The sequence below is a fragment of the Kryptolebias marmoratus genome, linkage group LG10 (assembly GCF_001649575.2).
Source record: "Kryptolebias marmoratus isolate JLee-2015 linkage group LG10, ASM164957v2, whole genome shotgun sequence".
In the NCBI taxonomy this organism is placed as follows: Eukaryota; Metazoa; Chordata; class Actinopteri; order Cyprinodontiformes; family Rivulidae; genus Kryptolebias; species Kryptolebias marmoratus.
The window spans coordinates 23,249,920-23,260,279 of NC_051439.1; the positions used below are offsets into that span (position 1 = coordinate 23,249,920).

Sequence of the window (10,360 nt, forward strand, 5' to 3'; positions counted from 1 at the left end):
CGCCTGTTCCTGCCTTTAGCTCACCTGTTCCTGCCTTTAGCTCGCCTGTTCCTGCCTTTAGCTCACCTGTTCCTGCCTTTAGCTCACCTGTTCCTGCCTTTAGCTCATCTGTTAGCCCTGCTAACCAGCAGCAGAAAGCGTTGGCGAGGCGTTGCAGCTCTGATGATTCTGAGGATCAGCCTGAAAATGAGCCGACACCCAAACACCAGGAGGGTCATCCTGCAGACATGAACATCTTCATCATCTTCATCATCCTTCAGCCCTGCCTGTGTAGAAGCTGGGGTGAAACGGGTGCTTCAGTGCCCCAGAGCTGCTGCAGCATGTTAATGAAGTGTGTGTTTGTGTTTCCCTGCAGGTTTCTGTGCTGAGGAGAAGCAGCATATTCAACATGGGAGGCTGAAGGATCCGAACCACCTGTCAGTCCAGCTAGGATCAGACCTCTTCTGCCCCCCCCCCCAGGTCCGTCATGCATCTGAAGTCCTACCCGAAGCTCATGCGCTCCGAGCTGCGATTGGACGCCACCAGCGTCCAGGCGCTGTCCCAGCGGAGCCAGCAGGGGGCGCTGCTGAGGACCGTGAGCGGTCATGCCAGCACCACCCGGCTTCCGTTCAGCATCATCTCCAGCAACACGCTCCGCTGCAGCAACGCGACCTCCCTCTGCCTGAAAGGAGCCAACGGTTGCCCCGCCCCCCCACCTGTCTGTGAGAACACCTCTCCTGGACCGGCTCAGACCGCCACAGAGGACGCCGACGCTCCACAGAACATGTGGACCATCATTAAACCGGGTCATGTCCGCGAGAAGATAGCGATCTTCACTTCGGAGGACAGGCGAACAGACGGAGCTGAGCGAACGTCAGGAGGCAGCGCCAGCAGCTGGGGCCGAGAAGTGACGGCGTGCACCAACGGCGCCACTTTGACCGGACTGCCGCGGGCCGCCAAGGCTAAAGGGAGCTGGCAGGAGAACAGCTCCGCCAAAAGACGCCGCAGGTCAGGAAACAACCTGGACCTCCAGCAGGACCAGAGGACCAACTTCCTAAATGAACAGCAACAGGTCCTCAGACCGGCTCCGGCGGACCCGACCGGGCCGTCAGGCGGCGACCAGCGCTGCGGTACGGCGCCAGAGGAGGAGCAGAAGGTTTCAGTGGTGGAGATGGTGGCCATCCTGGAGCAGAGAGCAAACGAGCTGAAGCCGGAGCTGAAACCTCTGCTGACCCTCCAGAGGAGCTCCACCACCATCACCCTGACCAGAACCTCCTGCCGGGCCGACCTCCGGCAGGAGGAGGAGCCGGAAACGGTCCGGGTGTCCGAGATGGTGGCCCGGCTGGAGTCGGAGTGTCTGAGGAGGACGGAGGGAGGTCTGTCGAGGAGCAACAGCCTGAGGAGGGCCGTGGGCCGGGTCCTGCTGGCCTCCGGAGAGCAGAACTTCACCTCCTGCCAGCCTTCGTCTCCGTCAGTGACATCATCGTCATCATCATCATCGCAGTCTGAAGGTCGGAGCAAGGAGCCAATCAGCTCTCCTCAGAAGGTCAGAGTGGAGGCGGCTCCCTCTCCACAGGTAACTGTGTCCCCATCAAGAGAGCTGGGGGTGGAGCCTCAGGAGGCTGTAGCTCCTCCCCCTCAGTCTGAGGAGGCGGAGCCACTGCCTGGCCTCCTGTTTGCGTCTCTGCCCCCTGATAAGGCCGACGCCCCCCACTACAAAACAAGCTTTTACTTCAAGCCAGGCCCGTCTTCAGAGAAGAGCATTAGCAGCGCGGCAGCGAGCGGGACTTCCTGCTCCCCTGCGGCGCCCCTTCGCCGGAGCGGGTCGGCGTCCCAGGACTTCCTGGAAGTGCGCCAGCGGCTGCAGCAGCTCCTGATGCCGCAGCCGTACCTGTCGGTTCTGCCGCACCACCTGCTGGTGAAGATCCTGCTGCTGCTGCCCACGCAGAGCCTCGCCGCGCTCAAATGCACCTGCAGCTACTTCCGATTCATCATCGAGACCTACGGCGTGCGGCCCGCCGACTCGCTCTGGGTGTCCGACCCCCGTTACCGCGACGACCCCTGCAAGCAGTGCAAGCGGCGGTACTGCCCCGGGGACGTGTCGCTGTGCCGCTGGCACCACAAGCCTTACTGCCAGGCGCTGCCGTACGGGCCGGGCTACTGGATGTGTTGCCATAGCACCCAGAGGGACGCGCCGGGCTGCAACGTGGGTCTCCATGACAACCGCTGGGTGCCGGCGTTCCACAGCATCAACGTGCCGATCTACAGAAGGAGTTGTAGCCATGACAACTGAGGGTGTGTGTGTGTGTGTGTGTTAGAGGGAGAGGGAGAGGGATCCTTTTTGTGTCGAGTCTTTTCTCTGTCCCAGTTAAACCCGTTTGTCTGAGGCCTCATGTGTTCATCCGTTACTAAGCAACAGCGTTGGGAGCGTCCAATCCGATTGGTTCTTACTGCAGCGTCATGTTTCAGCCAAAGAAGTGCTTTTGTTAGTCAGAGCAGAACCGTACAGAACCCTGCAGGTAAATATTTGAACAGGCATCTGATCGGTTCTGATGTGAACTTCAGGTTCTGCTGCGGCCCGGCAGTTGTTCCCATGATGCAACAGCAGCTCAGATTTTCCTTTATTTATTATTCAGACAGCAGAAAATACAGGAATCAGAACCTGGGACACGAAGACGGTTCAGATGCTGAAATGTTTTTATTTATGAATGAATGAATCGCTCCTACAGGTGAAAATAAAAATAAAATAAAATCCAGCAGATGTTAGACGCTGCCTGCAGAGTGGCGCCCCCTTGTGTTCAGTCCATCGCCTTGCACAGACGGGTCCAGTCAGTTTGGACTTCTTTCCTCCAGGCCAGGACCAGAACCTGATTGCTGATGCTCTGCAGGAACGTGTTTAAAGAACTGTTATCAGACATGCAGTGATGGGTGGTTCTGATGGTTCTGATGGATCTGGACCTGGAGAGCCCGGCTCAGGCTGAGATGGAGGACAGAACCTGTGGGTCTGGATGGTTGGTCTGAAGGAAATCCCTCCTCCTGTTCTGGAAGCCTGAAGGTCCATCAGAACCACCTGTTTGGACCTCTGAGCGGAGGTGGAACTGTGGCCTTTGAGTCTCCGAGTCGATGCAATATGAGAAGAGGAAAAAAAGAAAAGCCGACCAGAGGAGAATCATCTGAACAAAGTTTGGTTTTTAACGGTTGTTGGGTTTTTGTCTTTTTTCTGTCGGATGTTTTGCTTTAATAAAGAACTTTCTCATCTCGTTCAGGTTGAAATCTGGACTCCTGGTTCTGTTTGTTTCAGTGCAGCTCGTTGATCGATTCCATTCAAATGAAAGTCAGGAATGCATATCGCCTGCCGCCTCATCTCAGCTACTACCACCCAAAGCTTAGTTCATCTGCAGAACTGATTCAGAGCCATGTTGGGTTTGCTGTGGTGGCCATCTTGGATTGGACTGAATCAGCTGTAGACTTCCTGAAAGGTTCATTAAAATCCGTCCACTGGGCCAGGAGATATTTTGCTAACAGATAGTTTCATGGGTGATTGTTTCTGTGTCAGTAAAATATCTCCTGGACCACTGAGTGGATTTTAATGAAACCCCTGAAGTCATGAAGACGTCACGCAGAAGAAGACGGCGTCCTCCTTCAGCTCGGGTCTGGGACGGGTCCGAGCAAAGACACCTGGTTGTGTCTGAAGGACGTCCAGGCTTCAGCGGGTGAGACGGGACAGAGTGCATCATGTCCTCCTCTGTTTCCAGTCCGGCTGCTGAGAAGCTCCCAAGCCTTCAGTTGTCCAACGCTGGGAGAATGTTTTTATTACCAGCTGATGAATAAAACTCAGAAATGATGTCTGCCGCAGACACTGAGCTGAACGTTGGGGTGGTAGTAGCTGAGAGTCGTCCCCAACACACGCCGAGGGCTCACTGATCGTTAGGTCAAACTTTTATCATGAAGGGGGACGGGGGACGGTCTTCAGTCCTTCCAGGAAGTCCAGCCTCAATTATTCTATGAACCAGTTCAACAATCAGCCGAAGAATTCAGTCTTTCTCTTCCTCGCTCCAGGAAACATTCCAGGTCTCCTGTCCATCACTGGGACACCTGGACCGGTTTCCTGTCTATCACGGGGACACCTGGACAGGTCTCCTGTCCATCATAGACACAGAGAGACAAACAACCATTCCCCCTCTCACTGAGGGACAGTTTAGAGTCCAGGTGTCCAACTCTCCAGCAGGTTTTAGACACCTGATCTAAATGGAGGACTTGTGGACGTTCTTCTGGAGAACCTGTGGAGGTGATTAAATCATTGGAATCAGGTGTGCTGGAGAAGAACAACTGAAACTATTTTTTTTTTGTCATTGTTAAGAAAGTTTTTATAAATAAAGCTAGGTGAAAATGGAGAGGCAGTTTTGTGGGTTTTTGCGTTTTTTTTATGCAACCCTAACCCTAACTCCAAAAAGAGGGGGAATGGTTGTTTGTCTCTCTGTGTCTATGATGGACAGGAGACCTGTCCAGGTGTCCCTGTGATAGACAGGAAACCGGTCCAGGTGTCACCGTGATGGACAGGAGACCTGTCCAGGTGTCCCTGTGATAGACAGGAAACCGGTCCAGGTGTCCCCGTGATGGACTGGAGACCTGTCCAGGTGTCCCCGTGATGGACAGGAGACCTGGAATGTTTCCTGGAGCGAGGAAGAGGAAGACTGAACTCTTCTTCGGCTGATTGTTGAACTGGTTCATAGAATAATTGAGGCTGGACTTCCTGGAAGGACTGAAGACCGTCCCCCGTCCCCCTTCATGCTAAAAGTTTGACCTAACGATCAGTGACCCCCCGGCGTGTGTTGNCATTTTCACCTAGCTTTATTTATAAAAACTTTTTTAACAAAGACGAAGAGCTGAAAAAAAAAAAAAAAAAAAAAAAACAAGCAGAGAGAAATGAGCCTGGAATCAAACCACCGGACAGGTTTGAATGAAAACTTCAGGATGTAGTTTCTGGATGTTCATCAGGATGAAAATCAGAAAACCTGTTTGTGAGTTTAATGAAATTCTATAAATAATTATCTCCATCTGAGTCATTCAAAAATTTAGTCTGAGAGTTAACACAACAGGAAATTTTATTTTTAAGGTTTGACAACAAAACATCTGCAGCCGTCTCTCCTCAGGATCTTAGTCTGGAATGTGAAGCCTTTCATTTGATCTGGTTTTAAGGATTTTATCTTATCTTTGAGCTGCCTTTAGATCTTCTCTGCCATTTTCTGGTCATTGACTTGTGCTGAAGATTACACCCAACACGTGCGCACGTCCAGCTTTTATATTCTGTGACACAAACTGTGTAAAACCAAAGATGGGGCAGTCATGAAGAACAAGATCAATCCTGTAAAAAGGAATAAGGCTGAAAGAAAAAGAAACACGAAGAGAGGAAGAGGAGGGCTGAGAAAAGAAGAGCAGAAAGTAATAAAACAGGAAGACGGGAGGACGAGACGGTGTGTCCTCAGGTGTCAAACAGAACGAGAACAAAGAGCTGGGATGTAAAAGTCCAAACTAAGAGAAAGAGTCAATAAACATAACTTTTCTTAGAATAATACTTTTATTTATTGGCATCTTACATAAAAACAAGAAATAACAGAAACACTTTTTGTAACGTTTGGTAGCTTAGTTTCTTCACAGTCGTTATTTGATGAAAATAGTTTAATAATTGAGATAAAAATATAGATTAATACTTCAACATCCTCAGAGTTAATAAAAGACGTTTTCAGTGACGGTGGATGAAAGCAGGAGTCAGATAAATCTGAAGTAACAGATTCATGGATTATAAATGCACCAAAAACCCAGAAGAACAGATTTTATTCAACAACAGAAGAAAGTCTGCAGGAAGACTCAGGAAGTCCGGGACGTCCCTCTGAATCAGCTGCTGTCCTCTCCGGACGTCCTCCACCGTCCTGCTGCTTCACCTGTTCAGACGGGAGAGGACGTTTGTCCAACTTTATTTTAATGTTCAAACAGACACAACAGGTCAGACAGGTCAACAATAATAAGAATAAAAACTTTATTATTTTATTGTAAAAGCAGGAAGTGAGTCTGGCTCCTGAATCCAGATCAGAGGAAACTGAAAACTTAAAAACTGCGTCCCGATCTGGTCCAGGAGGAGTGAAAGGGTTAACGAGGCCTGCTTAATAAGTTTGTCTGTTAGCAAAATAACTCATGAACTACTGGACGGATTTTAATGAAACTCCCAGGAAGTAATTAATGGAACTGATTCCCTTTAGGAGCCAGTCTGATTCAAGATGGCTGCCACTGCAAACACAAACCCCGCCTGTTTCTCCATCATGTTTCCAGACGGTGTGGTAGTAGCTGAGAGTCCTCCGAGCTCCGACTGAGAGGGCCGAAGCTCTGAGCTCTAACTTCATCACCGGAGGCTGACAGAAACTCATCAGGAGAAACTGGAAGGTTGGAAACTGAGTTTGGGTCTGGAGTCAGATCTGCACCGAAGTCCAGCTTCTTCAGTTTTACATGAAACATGAAGAAGCTGCAGCTTCAGCTTCTCTGCTTTCAGATCAGGTTTGATCCGTTCCTGGAGCCGTCCTGACGGGGACTCGTCTTCACGGGGACTCGTCCCGACAGAGACTCGTCCCGACAGAGACTCGTCCCGACGGGGACTTGTGGGGAGAAACCTCCTCCAGCTCCAGAGTGGAGCTTCTTCCCTCACTCTCCGAGGTTTAGGTCCAGAGTTCTGCCTTCAGGATGTCTCGGGATCCTCAGACATCAAACCTCTACATTAACTCCACGAGTGGCTCAGAGGCGTCGTGTCATCTGCTCTGAGGGGACATGTTCAGGGTTTGAGTTGCACCTGAACCTCCAAACGCTGCAGCCGTCCCAGAAAGTCTGCAGATGGACAGCCGAGTGACAGCGCCCCCTGTGGCTGAAACCTGCTGTTATTGTCTCAGGATCCAGAGAGGCTGAAGGGTTACAGGAAACACGTATCTTTCTCCACTGACCTCAGGTTGTTTAGGGCGTAGTCTGGACTCTGCACAAGATCAGACAGCTGCTTCAGTCCCGAGTCCTGCAGGTTGTTGTCACTCAGGTCCAGCTCCCTCAGGTGGGAGGGGTTGGACTTCAGGGCAGAGACCAGATAAGAGCAGCTGATCTCTGACAAACTGCAGTTCCTCAAACTGAAACAAACAAAAGATAAAACGAGTCGGTTTAGGAGACAAAATGAGACGTTTAAAGACCCTGAAAAACACTGGTCCAACTGTAAAATGTTCTAATGTGTTTTAAGTTCAACTATTATCCACTCTTGTCTGAGGGTGGGTCGTGGAGGTTAAAATAAAGATGAATAAATCATTGCATCCTGTTTTTATTGACATGTTACACAACGACCCAGCTTGTTGTGAGTTTGAACCCTGATGTCTGACCTCAGAGTCTGCAGTTTACAGTCTGGACTCTTCAGATATTCACACAGCTGCTCCACTCCTGGATCCTGCAGGTTGTTGTACCTCAGGTTCAGCTCCCTCAGGTGGGAAGGGTTGGATTTCAGAGCTGGGACCAAAGAAGCCCGGTGAAGGTCCACCAAACTGCATTTTGTTAATCTTCAGAAAGATAAAACATGAAACTTTTAAAAGCAAAACAAGACTTTAAGACTGAACTGTTGTTCAAGCTAAACTTTTTTTTTTTTTTTTTTTTTTACTAAAAATAACTCTGTAACATCTCTCCTTGTGATGTAAAAGTCAGGGTTTCACTTTAAGATCATGAATGTTAGGGTTTCTAAGAAAATAACCCCCAGTAAACAGGTTTATAGAGCAGTAAATATCAGTCCCATAAAAACCTCAGAGTCTCCAGTTTACAGTCTGGACTCTCCAGAAAAGCACACAGCTTCTTCACTCCTGGATCCTGCAGGTCGTTGAAACCCAGGTTCAGCTCTCTCAGGTGGGAGGGGTTGGACTTCAGAGCCGAGCTCAGAGATTCGCAGCTGATCTCAGATAATCCACATTTTGCTAATCTGAATAAACAAATAATTTAAAAAACAAAACACGACTTTTAGGATTCAGAAAAAAAGAAAGAATCACCTGAAACCTGTTTAAAACTAAACTGTGGAAGTAATGGTCAGCTGCAGCGCTACTTTTATTGTGAAACTCTGAGGTGAAAATATGAAAAACGACACAGAAGAAGAAAACCGACATTCTCAGTAACTTCAGGTCTAAAAGCTGGAGACTGACCTGAGAGTCTCCAGTTTACAGGCCGGACTCTGCAGAAAAGCACACAGGGTCTCCACCCCTGAGTCCTGCAGGTTGTTGTTGCTCAGGTTCAGGTACCTCATGTGGGAGGGGTTGGACTTCAGAGCAGAGACCAGGTAAGAGCAGCTGGTCGCTGACAAACTGCAGCTCCAGAGGCTGAGTAAAGAATAAAACTATGACTTTTAGAAGACAAAACAAGACTTAAACACTCTGAAAATCATTGATACAACTGAAGTTTTAAAAAAGATTTTAGTTTTGGAGGTTTAATCAATATTACTTGATAATATTTGTTGCATTTAACTAATGATTATTTCAAAACAATCCCTGAAAACTTGATTGAACTCAAACAAGGTGTCTGACTTCAGACTCTGCAGTTTACAGTCTGGACTCTCCAGAAAAGCTGACAGCATCTCCACGCCTGGATCCTGCAGGCTGCTGAAACTCAGGTCCAGTTCTCTCAGATGGGAGGGGTTGGACTTCAGAGCTGAGACCAGTGAAGCACGGCTGATCGCAGAGAAGCTGCAGTCCCACAGACTGAATAAACAACAAACAGGTAGGTTAAATCATTCCTTCAGATGTGTTCTGGTTTCACAGCAAGACAGGAGAATCCTGGTATCCAAACTGAAAGGGACAACTTCAGCTGAGGAGAGACGGGCTTCTCACAACGTCTGAAACAACCGAGAACTTCACGCTGACATTTGGTGACATTCTTTGAAAACATGCAGTTATAAAAATCTACCTTAGCTTCTGCAGTTTACAGTTCGGACTCTCAAGTCCAGCAAACAGAATCTCCAGTCCTGAATCCTGCAGGTTGTTGTGGCTCAGGATCAGTTCTGTCAGATGGGACGGGTTGGACTTCAGAGCCGAGGCCACGACTTCACAGTGACTCTCTGAGAGCCAACAATCAGAGAGCCTGTCAGGACACAAACAAAGAGGATTATTTCCTTATGGAAAGGTCCTCTGTCCTCTCCGTCCTCTGCCCTCTCTGTCCTCTGTCCTCTCTGTTCTCTGTCCTCTCTGTTCTCTGCCCTCTGTCCTCTCCGTCCTCTGCCCTCTCTGTTCTCTGTCCTCTGTCCTGTCTGAGGCAGCTGAGTCTACCTGAGAGGTTTTTTATTAATGCTGGAGCATGTTGTTCTAATTATTGGACTGATTTAGGACCCTCCCTGTAATAATCTAAGCTATGGCAGAGTCAGACTCTTATTCTGAAGAGTATCTGTAAGCTTTATTTTGAAACTCCAGCTCCAAACCTCTTCCTGTAGATTCTGTTCTACACAGATGTTGTAGAGCCCACAGCACTAACGTCCTCCTTTATTCTGTATCATCTCCCCATCATCCCCGTGGCCTTCATCTGACGTCAGACAGTTTAAATGAGAACCATCATCATCATCATCATCATCATCATCATCATCACCGTGGACCCACCGAGCCTTCCTGCAGTTCCTCACAGCTGGAATCAGTCTCAGCAGTCCCTCCGCCGATGTGTTGTACTTTTGCAGGTCCAGCTCCTCCAGAACCTCCACAGACATCTGCAGCATGTAGGCCAGAGCCGAGCAGTGGATCATCGAGAGCTTCTTCTCCAACCTGTTCTCCGACTGCAGGTACTGTTGGATCTCCTGGTGGACCGACAGGTCCTTCATCTCCATCAGACACTGGAAGATGTTGATGCTTCTGTCTGGAGAGATTTTATGACTGTTCATCTTCTTCAGGTTGTAGATGACTCTCTGGATGGTTCCTGGACTGTTCTCTGTCTGACCCAGCAGGCCTCCTAAGAGTCTCTGGCTGGACTCCACAGAGAGGCCATGAAGGAAGCGAACAAACAGGTCAAGGTGGCCATTTTTACTTTGGAGGGATTTCTCCATGACTTTTACCAAAAAGACATCCAAAGGTGGAACAGAATGACCAATAATTCCAAAATATTGAGCAATTCTTTTCCAAAAAGAGTCCCTGTGGTTGTATTCTTTCATGAAGTCCTTTAGGAAGTCCTCCAGGATCTCCATCCTCCTGTTGGTGAAACAGTGGAACATGTAGACTGCAGCCAGAAACTCCTGAACGCTCAGATGAACAAAGCAGTAAACTGGTTTCTGGAAGATCACACACTCTCTTTTGAAGATCTCTGTACAAACTCCTGAGTACACCGAGGCCTCTGTGACATCAAGACC

General features: G+C 49.0%; 2 protein-coding genes across 2 annotated transcripts in view; one reads left to right on the forward strand and one right to left on the reverse strand.

Annotated features, from left to right (window-relative positions):
• The window catches only part of fbxo34 (F-box protein 34), a 7,005-nt gene extending 3,747 nt beyond the window's left edge, over positions 1 to 3,258 (forward strand). The window contains exon 2 of the mRNA XM_017407504.3: positions 356 to 3,258. Coding sequence (XP_017262993.1) covers positions 467 to 2,272 — 1,806 coding nt within the window. The 5' untranslated portion in view covers positions 356 to 466 and the 3' untranslated portion in view covers positions 2,273 to 3,258. The remainder of the gene's footprint in view (positions 1 to 355) is intronic.
• Positions 3,259 to 5,538: 2,280 nt separating this feature from the next.
• LOC108230920 (ribonuclease inhibitor-like) lies at positions 5,539 to 10,354 on the reverse strand. The gene is made up of 8 exons (XM_017407548.3): positions 9,624 to 10,354; positions 8,941 to 9,114; positions 8,562 to 8,735; positions 8,184 to 8,357; positions 7,793 to 7,966; positions 7,383 to 7,556; positions 6,966 to 7,139; positions 5,539 to 5,921 (listed from the first exon to the last, which is right to left on the reverse strand). Exons 1-8 carry the CDS (start codon positions 10,223 to 10,225, stop codon positions 5,918 to 5,920), a joined length of 1,650 nt encoding a protein of 549 aa, XP_017263037.1. The 5' UTR covers positions 10,226 to 10,354; the 3' UTR covers positions 5,539 to 5,917.
• Positions 10,355 to 10,360: the final 6 nt, after the last annotated feature.

Excerpts from the sequence above, each read along its gene's own strand:
- LOC108230920 (XM_017407548.3), bottom strand. The coding sequence starts at position 10,225 with ATGTTCCACTGTTTCACCAACAGGAGGATGGAGATCCTGGAGGACTTC. Across the intron at positions 8,358-8,561 it reads TGTAAACTGCAGAGTCTGAA|CCTCTGGAGCTGCAGTTTGT; the intron begins GTCAGACACCTT and ends TTCTTTACTCAG. Across the intron at positions 7,557-7,792 it reads TGTAAACTGGAGACTCTGAG|ATTAACAAAATGCAGTTTGG; the intron begins GTTTTTATGGGA and ends ATCTTTCTGAAG.